The following is a 22372-nucleotide window of genomic DNA, read 5'->3' on the forward strand; positions in this document are numbered from 1 at the left end:
ATATTCTGTCATCTATTTGCAAACCCTTGGGATTGAGGAGGATGTGAAACCACTTGAGTGGAAGATGCCTGTTGTGTGGCCATTCCACACAATTTCATATAAATATGCAAATGGGCAACACGTGGTCTTGCCCAGTCTTGGACTGAAAAGGATGGAAAATACGAAAAACCAGCCTCATATACACTGACAGGCCCACCGACTCTCTTTAACCGAACACACACGGGCATTGACGGAATTCCGTTTTGTCATTTCCCTGCTCCTGTCTCCCTAACACTACCTTCCTTTCTCGGGCCCCTTCATCTATTCCCTCCCCTTTCACTTCACTCTCTCTCCACTTAGCTTCTTCCTTACCATCATAATAAGCTGTCTCCCACTTGCCCAAAATTCTTCTAGTGCGAAGCCACTCTCACCACCCTCTTCAGACTTGCTCCCTCATTGCCAATCACTCTTACAATGACTCCACTCCTCAAACTGTCTTGTTCCCAAAGTCTGTGGCCTACCCTATAATGTGACTGTCTCCCAGAAAATGTTGGGAAAATCTTCAGTCACATATATCCATATGACAATTGACAGCATGGAAACAGGCCATAATGGCCCTTTGTGTCTGTGGCGGTTCACTTCAACACCTCCACTAGTTCCCCCCCTCCTATTCTCTGCCCATAACCCTCTAACCCCCTCAAACCTTTTCTTAAATGACAGAAAAGACCCTGCTGCATCTCCTCTGGAAGTTTATTCCATTCTGCCACCACTCTCTGAGTGAAGAAGCATCCTCTAACATTTCTCCTAAAGTTTCGCCCCCTTACCCTCAACTTGTGCCCTCTTGTTCCAACCTCCCCTGCCCTTCGGGGAAAGAGTCTACTTACGTCTAGTCTATCTATTCCCTTCATAATTTTAAATACCTCTATCAAATCCCCTCTCAACCGTCTACGTTCCAATGATTAAAATCCCTGTCTCCTTAATCATTCTCTACACTCTAGATGTTGTAAGCCAGGCAACATTTTTGTAAATCTTCTCTGCACCCTCTCCACCTTATCTATTTCCTTCCTATAATTTGGAGACCAGGACTGAATAGAATGCTCCAAATCTGGCCTCACCAATGCCTTAAACAGTCACAGCATCACTTCCCAGATCCTATACACTATGCTATGATTTATGAAGGCCAGCATACCATATCCCTTCTTAACTACCCTTTCTACATGGGAATCCACCTTCAAGGAACTCTGTACCATAACTGCAAGATCCCTCTGTTTCTCTGCATTCCTCAATGCTCTTTCCTTAACATTGAGGGTACAGAGAATGATTGAGGAGACTGGGACTTTATTCATTAGAATGTAGACGGTTGAAAGGGGATTTGGTAGAGGTATTTACAATTATGAATGGAATAGATATTTTGGTTATTTTTTTCCAAAATGCAGCACCTCACACTTGTCTGCATTAAATTCCATCTGCCACATTTCAGCCCAGTTTTCCAAACAAACCAAATCCTTCTGTAATCCAAGAAAACCTTCCTCACTATCCACCACTCCCCCTATTTTCGTACTGTCTGCATATTTGCTTACCCAGTTGTCCACCATGACTCCCTGGTGTCTATCTTCCTGCCACCTCTGAACCCATCTCTTTATTAATCCCTAGAGACTGAACCTTCCTTACTAACCTTATCAAAAGCCTTACTAAAATCCAAATAGATCACGTCAACCGCCCTACCATCATCCACTTTTGTTATCTCTTCAAAAAACTCAACAAGATTCGTCAAACATAACTTTCCCTTCACAAATTTGTGCTGGGTGTCCCTGATCCATCCCTGCCTATCCAGATATTTGTACATAGTATCCATAACTTTCCCTACCACCGGATAAACTTACTGGCAGATAGTTACTTGGCTTGCACCTTGTGCCATTGTTTAATCAATGGAACTACATTTGCAGCCCTCCAATACTGCAGCATCACACTCTTCTCCAGTGATCATTTAAAATCACTGTCAGAGCCCCCACTATTTACTCCCTGACCTCCCTGAACATCCTGGGAAAGATCCCATCAGGACCAGGAGCTCCAAAACCCTCTTCTAACTAATCTCTATCATTTCCATAACTAAGCCATTTGCCTCACTTATCTCACATAGTCCAATGTCCCTTTCCCCCCTGAATACAGACTGGAAAAAAATCATTCAATATCTCCCCCATCTCATATGGTTCTTCACATAGTTCACTGTTCCCATTTTTCAGTGGACCTACTCTATCCTTAACCCTCCTTTTACTACTCACGTACCTTTAAAAACCCTCACCATTCACTTTCACCTTATTAGCCATGGACACCTCATACCTTCTTTTTCCCTTTCTTATTTCCCTCTTAAGGTTCTTTCTTCAATCTAAGTAAGGATCATGCATCTCATCAATCATTTGTTTCTTATATTTAGCATAGGCCTCCCTCTTATCCCCAACCAACTTCCTAATTCATGCTAGATGGAAAGAAAATTGATGCATCCTGCTGCCAATTAGAAATCCACAAAATGTGACTTGTAGAGAAAAAAAGCTTTCACTGCTGTTCTGGACAGGGTTATTTAAACAAACATAGTTTTTAATTACATTTGAACAAGAAAACAGAATTAAACTTTAACTTATCAGTTAACCTACTTACTTAACCTACCTAACCCACTTAATCCCCACTCTAATACAAAGCGCAGGTGTGTGTAACGTGTATTTAAGATTAGAAAAATTATTTGGATCAAAATCCAATCTCTCATGTTGCAGGCAATTATTGGACTGTGCCCAGAAGTTAGCATTAACAAAGTTCACCAGTCTTTGTTGCGGAACAGACAAATGGTTACCACTCAAGAGAGTTCTTGCTGGTTTTCAGAGAGAGATTGCTTTTCCAGGACATCCGCAACTGATTCCTTCTCAATCAGTCTTGCTGATGAAACTTGCCCCTTTCAGGGTTCTTCAGATGATCCTCTTTCTTTCAGGTCACCTTTCATTCTGTTTTTGCAAGAAAACTGGTCCTGCTGCTCCCTCACTGGCATCCACTGCTACAGAAAATGGTCTGTCAAAATCAGGAGATTTTAACACAGGGCAATAGCATAGCATCTCCTTTGAATTTTCTAAAGCAGTCTGACAATCTTTAGTCCACACCAATTTATCCCCTTTCTTCAAAAGATTGGTTAAAGAAAGAGCAACCTGAGCCAAATTTCCAGTAACATCCTGCCATTCCTCAAATCCTTCTCAATGCTTTCTTGCCATTGGGAGTAGGAAACTCAGAAATTGCATTCACTTTAGCTTGAATAGGTGTAACTTTGCCACGACCAACTACATTAACCAAATACGTTACCGTGGCATTTGCAAATGGACTCTTTGCTAAATTAACAGTTAACTTTGCTTTAGATAATCTTGCATCTTGTAACCCTTGGATTACAGAATTAATCATCCTCTGGAATGTGGCAGGGGACCTTTTTCACGCCAAATTGTAACACAATTGTATAAACCGTTGGAGTTACAAAAGCTGAAATATTCTTTCCTCTCTCAGTTAAAGGCACACACCAGTAACCCTTCAACAAATACAACTTAGTAAGAAATTTAGCTTTGCCAATTTTATCAATACAGTCTTTTGTTCTCGGAATAGGATTAGTATCTGTTTTAGTTACTGAATTGACCTTCCTACAATCTGAACAGAACCTAACAGTTCCATCTGGATTTCGTAACAGAATACAAGGACAACTCCAATCTGAGTTCGAAGGTCTAATAATGTCATTCATCATCCTATATTCCACCTCCTGATCCATGATTTTACTCTTCTGAATGTTTATTCTATATGGTGGCTGTTTTATGGGATTTGCTTCTCCTACATCTACATCATGTTAAATCACTGATGTCTTTTTTGGAATATCAGAGAACAAATTTGTGTAATTCAAAAGTTATTCTTTCAACTGCATCTGCTCTTGTAACTGAAGATGGTCTAACTTTTCTTCCAAATTTTCCAAAATTGCTGAGTTTGACAGGTGCACAGAAACCATGGTTTCTTTAAGGTAACCCTCACAAGATTCTGTTTCCATAATCTTATGATCTTCCACTTCCTCCACTCTGTAAACAGCCAAGACCGCTGAGACAGATTGTTCTCCACTACCCTTATTCTCGTAATAAGGTTTCAACATATTTATGTGACAAACCTAAGTTGTGGAAATCTTGACGCTACACACATAATTGTTAATGTACTGATTACCAGACTTCGTTTTTGGCAGGGGACCTACACAATCTACAATAACCCTAGTGAAAAGTCCCCCAACAACAGGAATAGATTGTAATGGAGCCACTGGAGGATCCTGGTTAGGTTTCCCCACTACCTGACAAACATGACATGTCCAGCACCAATTTACAACATCCTTCCTCAAACCAGGCCAGAAAAATTTTTCCAAAATGTTATTCATGTTTATTTTTACACCAAAATGACCACCCAATGGAGTACTGTGGGCTAGATCACTCCCCACTCCTCATTAGCAGGAATATCAAGAGGTCTTCATTTTCTCATCAACACTTCACCATTTAAGTAATATCCACAAGCCATTTCTTTATTCTCCTGTTTAGTTACTGCTTTCTCCCTTAAGCTAACAAGATATGAATCTATTTTCAGTTGCTGGATTAACTCTTTCCTTGAAAAAGAGAAATCCTTACTCTCACAATGACCCTCTTCTTTCAAAAATACTTCAGAAGAACTGGGCAAATCTCTAGTAACTGGATCATCTTCAGCTGTCATAATTTTCTTAGTCACAGACCTAGTTGCCGCACATGCAGGATGTATCTCACCATCCTCTCTAACCACATCCTTACTAGGCCAATTTGTCAATCTTAAAACTGACCCAACTTTATTCTCTGCCAAATCGTTCCCCAACGAAAACGAGACACCTTGCATGGGTAACTCCTACTACAACGGATCCTTTGACTAATTCTGAATTTAGCACAACCTTGTGAAGTAATATTGACGCTACCTCATCTCCAACACCTTTAATCAAAGTTGTCTCCTCTGTGTCTGTCCTTAGATCCACAGTTAAAACGGTTTCTAACAACAATGACTGAGCAGCCTCTGACCTGGGTAGGGACACAACACTTTAAGGCCCAGACAGTAGGCGTGGCTTAGCTCTCATCCAATCACTGTAAGCACAGTCTAGATACTGTAACTATATACACTATATACATTGGTGATAGATCTGTACTATCACATTCACCCCTTCTTGGAGAACTGACCCTGGAAAAATAAACAAAAAAAAACGAGGGAGAGAATGAAAGGAAGGGGTAGGTTAAGGACTGTAACGGTCAGGGGGTCTGACCATCCGGCATGACCGCTGTGGTGCCGGGATTGGGGTCGCTGGAGTGGTGTCGCCAATGGGCTCGTCGGGTGCGACCGCTCCTTCGCTGAATTCCCCAGTCGTGTTGTCGGCAAGGTGGCCCGGGTCTTTGGGGTGCTGTTGGTCCTTCTGTTGCTGCACGGGGCCTGGGGAATAAAGAGTTGGGGAAGGTTGGGTTGGGGGGTTTGCTGGGTCTACCGCGTCCTGAGCTAGGTCCCGCACCGAAACAGTGTCCTCCCGCCCGTGGGGAACTCATCGTAGGCGTAATGCGGGTTCGCGTGGAGTAGAGTCACTCAGTCGACCAAGGGGTCGTTCTTTGAGTACCGGACGTGGCGTCGCAAAAGGACGGGGCCCAGGGATGGTGAGCCTCTAACAATGTTAACTGGAACCTGTGGTTCTCCCTCCTTTATTGAGACAAAGCCCTCTGACACAAAAGGTTTGAAAACATCCATGACCTCCTTACCAGATTATGCAACTCAGCTCTCCTTAAATTCCACTGTTTGTGTATACATGCTTCTGGTTAAACCTGTTTTTCTCTTTTCTTTTTCTAGACAATTTGCAGTCACATGACCAGCTTTCTTACACAAATGGCATATAAATGCAGAAGTTCTGTCCTTTCCTACCTTTCCTTCATCATTTTTCTGAACATTTTCTCCAGACTTTATTTCAGGCCTACTATCCTGCTCCATCCTAACCTTACGAACAGGTTTATTAATCTGGTCCACATTAGCTCTCTAAAAATATCTATTATTTTGGAATGTATTTTTGGCTACTCTTGCCACCTGTTGCCACATCCCCACGTTTCTCTCACCCTTGCGTAATTTTAATCACCTCTGGGATACACCTTTTAATTTCCTCTATTAATATTAATTCTCTCAATCTGACAAAATCATTGTTTATTACTTTTGATGTGCACCAACGGTCCAAACACACAGATTGTTTTCAGAGCAAAGACCACAGAAGATTGATTCCATGTTTGCACTAAATTTTTGTCTGTGAGCTTCCGGAACCAACAAGCTTTCACTACTGCTTGTTTAACAGTATTGTGAGAGATAATAGAATATAGGAAGTAAAGTTAGTATGAATGAAATAAGGAATACTAGACTAGACTAGAGGAAGTTAAGTAAGTGCTGAGTAGGGATGAATTCCGATAAGAGTGTGAGGAAGTGTTACACAAGTATAATAGAATAAGGGTCTAGGATAGAAAGAATTAGTAAGTTCTGCAAATAGAATTAGTAAGTCCTGGGGGTTGAGATGTGTGAATAAGGACAAAGGCAGATTCATGAATAAGGACAATGACATGATAGAACCCAGACAGGATACCCAATGGTCTTTCAAGTTTACAAGAAACTGCAGGTAGGCAGACCAGACAGAATTACCAAATGCCAAACCAATCCAGGAGGCAGAAGAATGTTAGGGGGGAGGGTACCTCTACACTGAAATGAACTGTATAAAAGTTGGGTGAGCCCCAGTATGTGTGTGTATTCCCGGGGTAAGGGTAAGCACCCAACTTTGCATGGTTGTAATAGTACAATAAAAGTTCTTTGTTCTCAATTTTTGTCTCAAGCAAATTCTGTGAAGGTACTTCTGTTTCTCACAAATGGGGACTCGTCCGGGATTCCACTCCCTCCACTGACAGAGTGCCCGACGACGAAGGTAGGTGCACCCCGGCTGATTCAGCTGGACTCACGGACGGCGGGTGACTTGTCAGTGGACGAAACGAGTGATATCCGAGAAGAGGCATTGAGAACAAACGACAGAAGGATGTTAAGGAAGCACGCTAGGAATAGCTACTGGATCCCTTTAAGAGGAATTTTACTTACCTGTTAGTATGGGAGGTGTGAGTAGCAAGGGAAATAGTCCTAAGGAAGGACGGGACAATCAAATAACTAAGCAAAATCCATTAGGATTAATGCTATCTGATTGGGGTGCGGGGAAAACCCGTGGGAAAGACAAACAGACCATGGTCAGGTATTGCTGTCTGGAATGGGTTAAAAAACCCGACAAAAAGGAATTCGGTATATTGGCCAAAGTTCGGATCCGATGAGGACTGGATGTGTCAGGCATTGAACATCTGACTCTATCAAAATCAAAGAGATAATATTGAGAGCAGAGAATATACAGCCTGCTGGCTCAGTGGATCAGTTGATCAATTGGTTTTGAATGAAAAGGAATGTAAGGACAAGGAGGATGAGGTACCTTCTGTCCCTGAAACACAAGGATGGGATGTGTTACATTCCCTTCCTCCACCTTATGCTCCTCCTATGCCAGCTCCTATCTTCCCCCCTCCTATGCTCTACCCTTCTGCACCTTCCCCTCCTCCCCCACAGCTAAAGAAAGGAGAAGAAAGTAGGGTCGTATGATGACCCTTCACAAAGTACTCGATTACCACCTCTATTGACAAGAGAGTGAGGCGACTTTAATTCAGAGCAGTGTGAGACCCTCCGGGAAGAAAGGGCAGAACCCTTTGATTCATTTCCCAGAGAACAGGAATCTAGACATTATAAAGGAGAGGATAAGCCATAAATTAACTGGATGAGACCTTTACGGGAAGTTCCCATGGGAGGGGGTCTCAGTTTCGTAAATGTGCCCCTGACTAGTACGGAGGTGCGTAATTTTAAGAGAGAATGCCCAATAAACAGAAAGGAAAGGCTAAGATTTTGATGCAGGCAGTCAAGGAAGTCGTTGAGGGACAGCAAGGAAAGGGTAGGGGCTGTGTGCCAGCTCCTGGACATTGGGAGGAGCTCCGGGAGTGGGAGAGTAGAGACCAGAGCAGGGGCAAGGGTCGAGGGGAATTCCAGGGATGACGACCATTCCTGTGACCTCATGGTAATCCCGGTAGGAATTGGGAAACAGGAGCATTAGTTTGCTACCATTGTAAAAAGGAGGGACATTTTAAGAGAGAATGCCCAATGCAAGCCAGGGAGACGCGATCTTACGCACTGATGTGCTAGAATATAGGGGTTAATTAATCGTGGGGAGTGTGTGGAGTGTGTGCTTATGTACTGTTCACTTTGTGTGCATGGATCCAGTACTATGTGGCAGTTTAATGTTTACCTCATGGTGAAGGGAAAGAGTAATGTAAGTTAGGGGTAGCCACAGTATGTAGCAAAGTTGGCTGATTACAGTAGGTTTAGAATTGCCTGCTCCCAAAATACAAAAGAGAGGATATGTATGAAACAATTTAGTAGGAATGTTAAGGCAAAAGGAGGTGTTGATTAGCACAAACAAAAAGAATCTGACAGGGACTGTCAGAAACAAAGAGAATGGAATCAGTAAAAGCTAAGACAGAAGGAGGTGTTTAGTAGAACAGAAGAATATGGCCAGATGAGAACAAAGAAATAATTAGAAATATCTGGGGTATGAATTGATTTCTGATCAAAACAACAGGATATTCTGACCTTGAGGATTAAAAAAGATGGGAGCTCTACACCCCAGATAACTGCAGAGCAGGAAATTACTTGTGATAAATTTTATACAAGAAATCTAGCAAAGGAAGCCAACTTTTGTTCTGTATGATTAGGTTGACCTATATAAACTGTAGAGACTGGACAGTAGAGGTCAGTCTTGGGGAATAGCTCACTGTGCAGGTGACCTAAGAACTAATGACTGAACCAGAGCTCTGTTAAGCTTTATTCTTATGCTGTGTAATAAACTGATTCTCCTATCACTTCATTTAAAAAACATGCTGGACTCAGATGACACATATACTAAATTCTTCTTTGGTTTGGCTTCGCGGACGAAGATTTATGGAGGGGGTAAAAAGTCCACGTCAGCTGCAGGGTCGTCTGTGGCTGACAAGTCCGATGCGGGACAGGCAGACACGGTTGCAGCGGCTGCAGGGGAAAATTGGTTGGTTGGGGTTGGGTGTTGGGTTTTTCCTCCTTTGCCTTTTGTCAGTGAGGTGGGCTCTGCGGTCTTCTTCAAAGGAGGTTGCTGCCCGCCAAACTGTGAGGCGCCAAGATGCACGGTTTGAGGCGTTATCAGCCCACTGGCGGTGGTCAATGTGGCAGGCACCAAGAGATTTCTTTAGGCAGTCCTTGTACCTTTTCTTTGGTGCACCTCTGTCACGGTGGCCAGTGGAGAGCTCGCCATATAACATGATCTTGGGAAGGCGATGGTCCTCCATTCTGGAGACGTGACCCATCCAGCGCAGCTGGATCTTCAGCAGCGTGGACTCGATGCTGTCGACCTCTGCCATCTCGAGTACTTCGACGTTAGGGATGAAAGCGCTCCAATGGATGTTGAGGATGGAGCGGAGACAATGCTGGTGGAAGCGTTCTAGGAGTTGTAGGTGGTGCCAGTAGAGGACCCATGATTCGGAGCCGAACAGGAGTGTGGGTATGACAACGGCTCTGTACACGCTTATCTTTGTGAGGTTTTTCAGTTGGTTGTTTTTCCAGACTCTTTTGTGTAGTCTTCCAAAGGCGCTATTTGCCTTGGCGACTCTGTTGTCTATCTCATTGTCGATCCTTGCATCTGATGAAATGGTGCAGCCGAAATAGGTAAACTGGTTGACCGTTTTGAGTTTTGTGTGCCCGATGGAGATGTGGACGAGATTTACAGGACCAATTGGCTATCGGCACCAGACCACAGGAATCAAGTATCAGGGTTCAATTGTATGTATTAAGCAAGGAAGGTGGAGAACTAATAAATCCTGGAGTATGGGCAGAAAGAGGCAATAGAGAAGTGTTAGATATTCCTCCCCTGCAAGTTACTTTAAAAGAGTCTCAACAAGTAATTAGATGAAAACAGTACCAATTCCTATAGCTAGCCGAAAGGGGCTGCAGCCAGTAATTGACCAGTTGGTGAAAGATGGTATACTCGAACCTTGTATGTCACCTTTTAATACCCCAATTTTACCTGTCCAAAAACCAGACGGTACCTATCGATTAGTGCAGGACTTGAGGGAGCTGAACAAAATTATTCTCACCCGTCACCCGGTTGTACCTAATCCCTATACAATAATGGGTAAAATCGATCCACATAGTAAATGGTTTACTGTGATTGACCTCAAAGATGCTTTCTGGACCTGTCCGTTAGCAACAGAGAGCAGAGACATGTTTGCCTTTGAATGGGAAAATCCTTTTACTGGACGCAAGAATCAATATCTGCGGACAGTCCTTCCACAGGGCTTTACAGAATCACCAAATTTATTCAGTCAGGTCTTAGAACAAATACTAGATGAGGCTCCTCGGAGAGAGAATTGTCAGTTGATACAATATGTTGATGATTTGTTAATTATGGGAAAAACGTATGAATTAGCTAAACAGTATACTGTTGAACTTTTGAATTTTCTGGAGAATAAGGGTCTCAGAGTGAGCGAATCCAAATTACAATTTGTTCAATCAGAAGTTAAATACTTAGATCATCTGGTAAGTCAGGGAACCAGGAAAATAAGTCCAGAGAGGATACATGGTATTCTACAGATCCCCCCTCCCAAGAATGCCCAAGAACTTAGGAAATTCCTTGATTTAGTGGGATACTGTAGAATCTGAATTGAAAATTATTCTAGCCTGGTCAGATTTCTCTATGATAAACTCACGATTCTAGGGGTCGAAGCTGTTGTCTGGACAGAGGAAGAGATTAAAGATTTTAACATGGTGAAACAGTGTCTTATTAGTGCCCCAGTGTTGGCTTTACCCAACCTAAATAAGCCATTTGACCTATATACCAATGTGAAAGGAGGTGTAGCCACCGGAGTACTAACACAAGAGAGGGCAGGCTGTAGACAGCCAGTTGATTTTCTGTCAAAAGTTTTAGACCCTGTTTGTCGTGGTTGGCCAGAGTGTGTGCAAGCCATCGCAGCCACTGCTATTATAGATGAGGAAGGACAAAAGATTATGTTTGGTGCCCCGATGATAGTTCACACCCCTCACATAGTCCGCAATATTCTCTTACAACATGCTGGAAGGTGACTCACAGACTTTAGAATTTTAAAATATGAAGCGATCCTAATGGATAGGGATGATTTGACTCTGATTACGAATAAAGAACACAATCCAGCAGCTTTCTTGGTTTCTCCAAATTCTGACAATACCATAAATGAGGTAGAGCATGTATGTTTAGAGGTAATAGATTTACAGACCAAAATTAGAGAGGATTTAAGTGATGAGCCTTTACAGGAGGGTGAAAGGTGGTTTATTGATGGATCTTCTCGTTGCATTGATGGCACTCGCTATAGTGGGTATAGTCTAGTAGATGGGAAAGAAGGAGTGGTGATTGAAGTCGGTCACCTTCCCGGTCATTGGTCAGCACAATCTTGTGAATTGTATGCCCTCTGTAGAGCTCTCCAGGGTCTAGAGAACAAGGTGGGCATGATCTACACAGACTCAGAGTATGCTTTTGGTGTAGTGCACACCTTTGGGGAGATCTGGAAAGAGCGGGGAATGATAACTGGAAAAGGACAAAAGTTGATCCATGAAAACGTAATTGTCCAATCTCTCGATGCTCTTACATTACCTGAGGAAATAGCTGTAGTTCATTACGGAGCCATCAAAGTGGTGACAGTCCTGAAGCACAGGGGAACAGACAGGCAGATGCAGCTTCCAAACAGGCTGCGCTAATGGAGAAAATAGACATGCAGCTGTTACTGCCCACCCCTGGAATATCCTATTCATTCTATTAAACCTGGTGATTGGGTATATGTAAAAGCTTGGGAAGATCACCAACTAAAACCTGTCTGGGATGGCCCCTATTGTGTACTTTTGATTACAGACACTGCAGTGTGGACTCAAATACAACTAATTAAACAAGCTGCTGATCCACGGATTAAAGATATTGATAATCTACCCTCCACCGGGCGTACTGTCCTTCATCCTTCTGATCTGAAAGTTACACTACGCTGGGAAAAAGTGCTGTAATGTTGTTTTTACCATTTACTGTATTGTTTACTTGTAGATTATTCACGATGTATTAAGTCCTCCTGGAATAGGGGCAGCAGAGGTGACAATTATTTACCTTTAGAATGTAGACAGGGCATAGATATAAAGTATAGTCATAGTTGGGTATGGGTTAATATAGGATCCAAACATGGACCAGGGGAACAGAACGGCTCTAGCGGAGTAGATTTGATTTGTATTTTGGCCTCTACAGGTATTAAAGAGAGGAGTTTTAAAGGGATAGCACAAAGGAGATGGTGGGACAAAGACAGACAGAATGGTAGTCAGGATTGTACATGTGGCAGAGATAGAGTTAATACATATGCTATTGTTCACAGACAGGCTGCAACTCACAGGCTCAGTGATACTTATGCTAATGTTTGCAGACAAGCTGCAACTCACAGGTTAAGTGACAAGAAACACCCCTCCCCAACTTGGTCTCCTGTAAAGCATCCTTTGGGTCACTCAGACATTCGGAATGTTAAAAAAAAACCCACCACTGTAAGGGGAGTTCCAGCTGTAAACGAGTAAGCTGCTCCAGAATACTAAGGCTGCTTGGTATTTAAATCGTTTAATCAGACTCTAGGCAGCCTTGGAGATAATCACCGAACAGATAGCAATGGCCCTGAATTTAGGGGCTGAAGAAAAACGACAGATACGAGCCACAGTTCAACAAAACCGCCTGGCTCTCAATTACTCGTTGGCTGCTGAAGGCAGAGTTTGTGAAAGACTGGTTAAGGACAATGCTCACAACGGTCAGGCGGTTAAAGACACTTCTTCAGGAGTTCAAAAATCTTCCCATGCCTAGGTTCAGATGGGGCAACCTTAGTCCGGTGTGGGATGAACTAGACTTTTATTGGTAACTGGAGTCTGATACCCACAGCCCTTATAGCAGCTGGACTTGCTATTCTGGCCATTATGGTGCTCCCCTGCCTAAAGACTTGTGTGCAGTGTTTAATTTAACGGGCCCTTCAGCAGGTCACTGCAACCCAAATGATGTATGCTTCCCAAACTCCGTCTGATGACGCTGAGGCCGCAGTTCGTTTACTCACTCGCTGGGAAAGGGACCAAGCTTAACAGAACACTACCGAATGGGGATTTACTAAGCCTAGCTAAAGAAAAAGGGTGGATTGTAAGGGATACTGGAATGTGAGGAGTCGAAGTATTATGGGTTAACTTAAGGTGAAGGGATACTGGAATGTGAGGAGTCAAGCAAGTGCTCATTAGAAATGAAGTATTATGGGTTAAATCAGGGTGAAGGGATGCTGGAATGGGAGGAAGTGTTATAAAAGTATAATAAAATAAGGATCTTCAAAACAGGATAGCAAGTAGATAGCTTTAGCAAGTCTTGGGGATTGATGAATGAGTAAAGAACAAAGACATGATATTTCCTGGCTAACAAGTTTACAGGAAGGCACATAAACTGATAAGAAGTTAGAATCCACGTGGGCAGAATTACCTAATGCTAAACCAATCCAGGAGGCAGAAGAATGTTAGGGGGAAGGTATCTCTGTACAATCTGCCACTTGCTCTGCAATCAAGCTACAGGATGAAATTTGTGCTTTTCCCTTCAATACACCTTGAAGCATGAGAGGCCACTTTTCTTTCAGCCTCTTGAGCTCTCACCAACCTTTTCATAAAGCTGAAAATATGTATCTTTATCTCCCTCATCAAAAGGAGACCCTAGATTTACCTCTTCATTCGCCAAATACCTCTCCCCAGGAGTTACAGCCTCAATCCTCTTACTTCGCTCCATCTCCATTTTGAACTTCTCGAATTGAAACTGTCTGTCCTTTTCAATTTCCTCTCACTAATATTTCCTCTGTTTTTCAGCCTCTTCTCTTTGCTTTCCAGCTTGGACTGCTTCATATTGTTGTCTCTGCAACTCAAAATTAGGTTTCTCCCGGTCATCTTGCACCCTTGATTTCTCCAATTCCAATTGCAATTCAAAAGATCTATTCTCTGGAAAATTTTCGAAGTCTTCCTCAACAAATTTTCCTTCACATATAATATTTCACTATTACAATCCTCTACGTTTGTACTTTTCTCATCCAATGTTTAAGTTCAACAATTTTCAATGCCTCAGAAATAGCCATCAGTTCCTATTTTCTCACCTTCTGCAGTTATGCAGGTGATGGTTGTAACAAAAATGTATCAACATCCATTGCTGCAGTTTTTCCAGACACAAGCTTTAAGTTAGCATGCAAAAATAGCCTGCAAAAACAACCCAATCAACTAATAAATCATAAAACTGCAATGATCAAATCCTAAAGGATGAGCCCCCATAAAAGGTTACAGAGTCCAGACGACCCCAAAATCCAACAGCAATAGATATGCACGACCACACTGGGTTATTTAAACAAAAGTAGTTCAAAATTATATTTGAACAAGGAAACACAATTGAATTTGATCTGATTACTTAACCTACCTAACCCACTTAATCCGCCCTCAAATACTAAGTGAAGGTGTGTGTAATGTGCATTGAAGATTAGAAAAGTTCTTTGGATCACAGTCCAATCTCACTGGTTGCAGGCAATTCTTGCACTGTGCACATAGATTAACATTAGCAAAGTTCACCAGGCTTTGGTGTTTAACAGACAAATGGTTACCACTCAGGAGGGTTCTTGCTGGTTTTCAGAGAGAGAGATTCCATTTCCAGAGCATAAGCAACTGATTCCTTCTCAATCAGTCTTTCTGACAAAACCTTCACCCTTCAGGATTCTCCGGATGATCCTTTTTCTTTCAGGTCATCTTTCAGACCATCAGTCTTCTCCTTTGACCAGGCAGCCTTCCAAAGTTTGGCAGCTTGTCCCTCTGGAACTGATTTCTGTGACTCCTTCTCTCTCACTCCCTCCCTCTCTGAGAGCAAAGGTGTTCAGACTCTACCTGCTAAAGTCACATGCTCTCCTAGGCGAGCTGTATGTGGATATTTTGTTGATCCTCTGCAAAAAGTAGGATGGAAAAGTCCGGCTAAAATTCTGGGTTTTCAAATGTGTGTGGGCAAGGTGCTCTAGTAATTCATTCCAAGCCACCTCTACAACTCTTGTCACACTGCACATTCAGAGATCTGAGAAGAACACTTGGCCGAGCCAACTTTCAGAATTCTGCTTGAAAGTAAACAACAATCACAAGTAATCTGTGGTCGTCTCAGCCTTCCTTAAGATAGGTTGCAGACACCACCTTATGAATTAGTGCATGGGATCAGGTTGTGCCACAAATACACAGAGAAGCCGCTGTGTGGAGATTTCACTGAACTACGGTTTCAAAGCAGGAAAGGATCAGTTGTTATTGAACAACAATGAAAGGAACAATTAGCATGTGGTCTACAAAGTAACCTTCTTTTTGTATACTTTATTTAAAATCAAATTCAAAATCCACAATAAAATACATTATATTAACATATAAAAATTTGCCCCATATATACCCCCCTCCCACCCCCTTTCTTAGCTCCCTCCCATCCCCTACAACTTCAAACTAAAAAAACAAGCCATCATAGTCGGGTTTGATGTCACCAATCAACCATGACATATTTAGACCCATAAATTTCACAGAGGGTCCCCGCACATTAACAAAAAAGTTAGACTGATGGTGAAAATTGTAAGTTATCTTTTCCAATGGAGTGCATAATTGCAATTCCATGTGCCATCTCTGAATACTTAATTCAATTTCATCTTTCCAGGTTATAGCTTTACATTTTCTTGCTACTGCCAATGCCAACCGAATAAATGCAATTTGAAATTTATCCAATTTCATTTCCAAACTCCATTTTACTTAATATGTCCCAATAAAAATACTAACAACTTTAATGAGAGCTTAAATTTAAACAACCCCTGCAAAAGTTCCATAATTCCCTTCCGAAAGGGTTTCACCTTATCACATAACCATACTGAATTCAAAAAAGACCCTATCTCTTTCCCTCATTGAAAACACATATCCGAAGAGATAAATCCATACCTCTTCATCTTCTCAGGAGTTAAGTAAAGTTGATGAATAAAATTATAATGAACGAATCTATATTTTACGTTTACTGGCTTAGTCACACTGTCCTCACATAATGTCATCCAATCATCCTGAGAAATTGAAACCGACAAATCCTCCTTCCGCTTACTTCTCGCTTTATAAATATCCGACTTAGACATCTTATTTTACCCTCAGCACTAATAACAACGTTGGTCCGATACCATAATTCGATCAAATGTTTTAACACCAGTAAAGGATAATTTTGGAAAAGTTGAGCATTCCATTTGTAAATAAACTGTTTCATTCTTTGTTCATGAAGCTGAGCCATTTGGATTTTAGCCCAACATAAAGATTGTTGTGATCCAACCATTCTATTAATAAACTTGAATTGTGCCGCTTCATAATAATTCTGAAAATGTGGTAATTATAAAACTCCAAAACAATTTTTGTATAGACACTCTTGCTAATTTACCTTTCCATAATAAAGATTTTCCCAGCGCATGAAAATCCTTATAAAACTTTTTAGGAATCCTACATGGAATCAATTGACAAAAATACTGAATACGGGGGAAAACATTCATTTTAAAACACTGTCGTGCTGGACACAACCAAGAAAGACTCAGCCACTGCATTGAAAGCCATTAATTAGGTTTTTATTCAAATTCAGCGCGTTCACTCTTAAAGGCAGCATGCATTGTGACATCAGAATCACTGCCCCAGGCATGCGCTGGGCAGGCGACTTGAGGCAGAGAGAAAACCTTGACAGCGCTATCTTCCCATGGCTGCTCCACCATGTGGCGTTACACACCATGAGAGACTGCTCCGCTACAGTACCCTTTTAAAGTTATCGGTAAATCTTTCCACCTATTTAAATCTAATTTAATTTTATGCAATAATGGTCTCTAATTCAACTCATATAAATGATTATAATTATCATCTACATTTATCCCAAAATACTTAATTTTATCCAACCACTTAAATTTAACAATATCTCTGCAGTTTGCATAATCCATTCTTGTCAAAGGCATCATTTCACCCTTATCCCAATTAACCTTATATCGATGTTGTGCCAACCCATATATTCCTTCCTAAAAAAAGCACTAAACTCTCCCTACCCCAAAACAATAAAAAGAATTTAATTCCTGCCTTTGACAGCCAATTGTTCCCAGAAGAAATATTTAAAATAATTATACTTCAAATGTAACAACAGAAAATTTTAGAATTAGTTAGCAGGTTGGTCACATACTGACTTGCTGGGAATTTACAGCCTTTTCTGTTTTTATTGAAATATCCAGTAATTCCAGTTTTATCATTTACACCTTAAACCTTGGGGATCCTCGAAAGAGAATGTTTTTCATTTTAATTTACAAAAATAAGACTATCTGGACCCATTTATAAAGTAGGAATGTATAAAGTCCAAGTAGGATTCACTTGTTGATGTCCTTGTTTAAGTTTCAGAATAAAAGAAGCACCCAATCTGTAGATGCTTTGGACAAAGCATAAATGATTTACCAACACTGAATTGGAGATAATTAGCTGCGAAACACAAAACTCTCCTTGTATGATGAGTGTCTGATGTTTATGTGAGTAATGAACCTTGTGCACACAGTACAACTTATGTTCGTTTCTACATTGCTTCATAAAAGGTTTGACACGTGAGCGAGAGTACCTGCTGCGTGTTTTCTTCCCTGCGGTCGACATTGAAGTCTGGCGATTCCTCCGCAGCAACTCGGGAATGTAACCATCTGCCTCTGATCTTCTTGCAGCAGTTGCACGTCATTCTTTTCCGAGGAGTGAGGGATCTCCTATTCTGCTCCTCTTCCCCAAGGCATTGCCCAAGGCATTGCCCATTCTCCGGCAAGTCACACGCGAGGTGTTTTCAGTGACGTATGATGTAGTAATTCAAATACGTCACCACCATGAGCTTCACTTGGCCAAAAAGCCCTGGTATTTGACAAAGACTGTGCCACGCACTCGCACCACGTTCAACCCTCACAATGAACACGACTGCAGTCTCAGCAACTGGGTTTGCTGGCTGCTTGATGTCATCAATGGGTTGATTGTTACACAATAATACAGAAAGACAAGTGAAACCATGGCAATCTCTCAATATTTACTCTGTCACTCTGATGTCACAATGAGACCCCCCAACTCCCCCCCCCCACATTCTTGGAATGAATGTACTCAAGGGGCAGTTTATATTTGAGTGTCTCCCGCCAAATATTGTGGTCGGGGAAGCCAGGTAGACTCCTCTTGTCATTGCCCCTCCATTCCAGGTAGTCTGCACCTGCCTGGATTGGGTGCCGGGGGCTATGAGGGGATCGGGGAAGTGATTGATATCTTCCTCTATGAGGAGGTGTGATAAGACCCACCGTGCCCCCCGAAAACAGCCCAATCTGGCCTGTCTGTAAGAAAAATGGTACGTGGTAAATGATACTGTAAATTGGACAAATTCACTCTCTCCCCCCAACTTACTCTTGCAGCAGTCGTTTACGATGTGGTTAAATTGGTGGAGGATATCACAGGCAGGGCGACAAACCCTGGTATGCCGTGGTCAACCTCGACAATGTGTTCTTCTCTAACCCATTAATCCCCAACTCCCAGGACAATGGTGGATTCCTACACGGATGTTCTGTGGGCACTGTCCTTCAGGCAGGCTGACCAGGACAGCACCATTCAGTAGCTGAAATACCTGTCTTCCATTTATGGAACACCAGAGAATTGTGCTGGCTTCTTGTTGGGAAGATCACATTCGGAGAGTACAGTTTTGGGTTGGACGTGAAGATGAATGGAAGATAGTAAATTCTGTGACATATTCACATCCTTCACCTTGCTGGAGAAAGGGTCAAGCTACCGTAAACCAAAAGTTAACATCGCATAGTGATTCCCAAAGTGGGCGCTGCCTCCCCTCTATGGGAATTAAAGAGACCCTTAGACAGGCACCTAGATTAGCGAAAAATAGAGGGTCACAAGGTAGGAAGAGTTTAGTATTTTATTTTGGAAGGAATATATGGGTCTGCACAACATTGAGGGCATAAGGGTCTCTACTGTGCTGTAGTGTTCTATGTTCTAAGGACACCATTCTTTTCACCTCCAAAGTATAGGCACCTGACCTGCCTTGCCTTCTTTATAAAATAAATTCTTTGCATTTATATAAGTGGAGAATATACTGTGGTGAAATGCTATTACACCTCTAGGTCACCAGGACCACCACCTGACTACCTCATATATAAAGCCGACCAGTCCTAGGCTCCTCCATTCTTACCTAGGCTTGCACAGAGGCAAGAACTTGTTTTATATATTTGTCTATTAAAACTAGCATTTAATTTGCTCTCTGTCTCGTGTAGTTGATCTTAGTCACAATTTAACAGACTAACTGGGATGAAAGCTTCTTCTGCCCTCGCCCACCTCTTGACTCCACCGAAAACTGATCTAAGGACCTGGAAATGGAGATTCCTCCCACACGCGTGAAACCAAGTACGGACCGAAATTGTCATGGAGAGAAGGACTCACCCAGCGACCGTGGACTATGAGGGGGACAGAAGTATGCTGGAGCAGGTAAAGAGTGGCCAAGAGCCCCGCCTGTTAGTTAATTCAACGGATCTGGGATTGGTCATGCAACCACCTGGGTTTCTGACTTACAATTAAGGATCGCGACAAGTACAGGCAGAAGGCGTATGACAAGTCGCCCTCCTGAGCACGATCTACTGCCAGGATCTCCTGGATGGGTTGATATCTCTGAGACACTCCTAGCAAACCCCAATTTCCCAGAGGGTGCACACACTTCCCCAGGACCGAGTGTCCGCACGGCGAAGGGATTAGTTGGTAGGTGGCCACTCACAAGCTGACCACAACATTAACCTTATTTTTTTTTCAGGCAGCTTAGGAACACAATCTAATGTATAATAGGGACAAATGTGTCTTTAGCACTAGGTAACTGGCCATCCTGGGATATGTGGTCCGCATGCACCTGCTCCCAGACCTCCCAGTCCCACACTCACAGAAAACTTTAAAGAGATGATTGGGACTTTTTGCATATTATGCACAGTGAGTCCCCAACTATGAGGACAGGGCTTGCCCACTGATAAAAGCCTCCAGTTCCCCACCTGCCCAGCATCTATCAAAGCCTACACAGACATTAAGGACCTGATTACAAAAGCAACCCTGCCATCCATAGATGAGACGATCCCATTCCAAGAGGAGACCAATATATCAGATGGACCGCTAGCTCCTACACTGAACCAGGAGGGGCGACCGATAGCCTTTTTCTCATGGACCCTACAGTGGTCAGAAGTGAGAGACTCAGCAGTGGAAAAGGAGGCTACAGCCACTTTGGAAGCGGTAAGGCACTGGAGACATTATCTGGCATGGAAACCTCATCAGGACCAATGATCCATGGCTTTTACGTTCGACAACCAGAACAAGAGAAGATTAAAAAAAACCATAAAATCTTGCGCCTGAAGGATAGAATTTTCTACATATAATTACGACATTCTTTACCATCCAGGGAGGCTCAATGAGCCCCCAGATATGCTGTCCAGGGACAACTGTGGGGCCAGTTTACCCCACCAGTCCATGCCGGAATAAATCCCCACCCTCCTAGTCCCACTGACCAGCAGTTGGTCCATACCCCTCCAATCCTCTCCCCTCCATATAATTATCCAGTTTTTCTTAAATGTAAATAATGTTCCTGCTTCAACCACCTCCGCCGGAAGCTTATTCCACATCCCAACCACCCTTTGCGTGAAGAAATTTCCCCTCAATTTCCCCTTATAATTTTCCCCTTTAAATCTCAAACCATGGCCTAGGAACATAAGAACATAGGAAGTAGGAACAGGATTAGGACAAAAATGGCCCATCGAGCCTGCTCCACCATTCAATACGATCATGTCTGATCTAATTTATGACCTAACTCCACGTACCTGCCTTCTCCCCATATCCCCTAATTCCTCTATCATGGCCTCTGGTTTGAATATCCCCTACTCTTAATTGAAAAAGCCTATCCACGTTGACTCTCTCTGTCCCTTTTAAAATCTTGAACACCTCCATCAAATCCCCCCTCAATCTTCTACGCTCCAGAGAAAAAAAGCCCCAGGCTGCTCAACCTTTCTCTGTAACTCAAACCCTGACATCCTGTCAACATTCTCATGAACCTTCTCTGCACTCTCTCTATTTTGTTTATAGTTCCAAATTTGGCCTCACCAATGCTTTGTATAATTTCATCATAACATCCCAACTCTTGAATTCAATACTCCGATTTATGAAGGCCAACATTCCAAATGCTTTCTTCACCACTCTATCTACCTGAGTATCAACTTTGAGGGTACTATTTACCACAACTTCTAAATCCATTTGTTGCACTGCACTCCTCAATTGTCTACCATTCAATGTATATGACCTGTTTAGAGAACAGTAGCGAACAGTTTGGGAACAGCTGGAAAACAGTAGAGAAGAGTTCCAAAACATTTTGAGAACATAGGGAACAGATGGGGAACAGTGGCGAACTGTGGGGAACAAATTGGAACAGTAGGATTTTTTTCTTTTCTTTGGCTTGGCATCGCGGACGAAGATTTATGGAGGGGGTAAGAGTCCACGTCAGCTGCAGGCTCGTTTGTGGCTGACAAGTCCGATGCGGGACAGGCAGACACGGTTGCAGCGGCTGCAGGGGAAAATTGGTTGGTTGGGTTTGGGTGTTGGGTTTTTCCTCCTTTGCCTTTTGTCAGTGAGGTGGGCTCTGCGGTCTTCTTCAAAGGAGGTTGCTGCCCGCCAAACTGTGAGGCACCAAGATGCACGGTTTGAGGCGTTATCAGCCCACTGGCGGTGGTCAATGTGGCAGGCATCAAGAGATTTCTTTAGGCAGTCCTTGTACCTTTTCTTTGGTGCACCTCTGTCACGGTGGCCAGTGGAGAGCTCGCCATATAACACGATCTTGGGAAGGCGATGGTCCTCCATTCTGGAGACGTGATCCATCCAGCGCTGCTGGATCTTCAGCAGCGTGGACTCGATGCTGTCAACCTCTGCCATCTCAAGTACTTCGACGTTATGGATGAAAGCGCTCCAATGGATGTTGAGGATGGAGCAGAGACAACGCTGGTGGAAGCGTTCTAGGAGCCGTAGGTGGTGCCGGTAGAGGACCCATGAGTCGGAGCCGAACAGGAGTGTTGGTATAACAACGGCTCTGTATACGATTATCTTTGTGAGG

At 42.8% G+C, this 22372-nt stretch overlaps 1 protein-coding gene across 1 annotated transcript in view; it reads right to left on the reverse strand.

Moving 5' to 3' along the window:
- Positions 1-18159, reverse strand: part of LOC138747927 (microtubule-actin cross-linking factor 1-like) — a 34920-nt gene extending 16761 nt beyond the window's left edge. Inside the window, exon 1 of the mRNA XM_069907576.1 lies at positions 17840-18159. Within this exon, the coding sequence (XP_069763677.1) occupies positions 17840-17915 (76 nt within the window). The 5' untranslated portion in view covers positions 17916-18159. The remainder of the gene's footprint in view (positions 1-17839) is intronic.
- Between the last annotated feature and the right edge of the window lie 4213 nt (positions 18160-22372).

The sequence above is a fragment of the Narcine bancroftii genome, chromosome 13 (genome assembly GCF_036971445.1).
Source record: "Narcine bancroftii isolate sNarBan1 chromosome 13, sNarBan1.hap1, whole genome shotgun sequence".
NCBI classification, from domain to species: Eukaryota; Metazoa; Chordata; class Chondrichthyes; order Torpediniformes; family Narcinidae; genus Narcine; species Narcine bancroftii.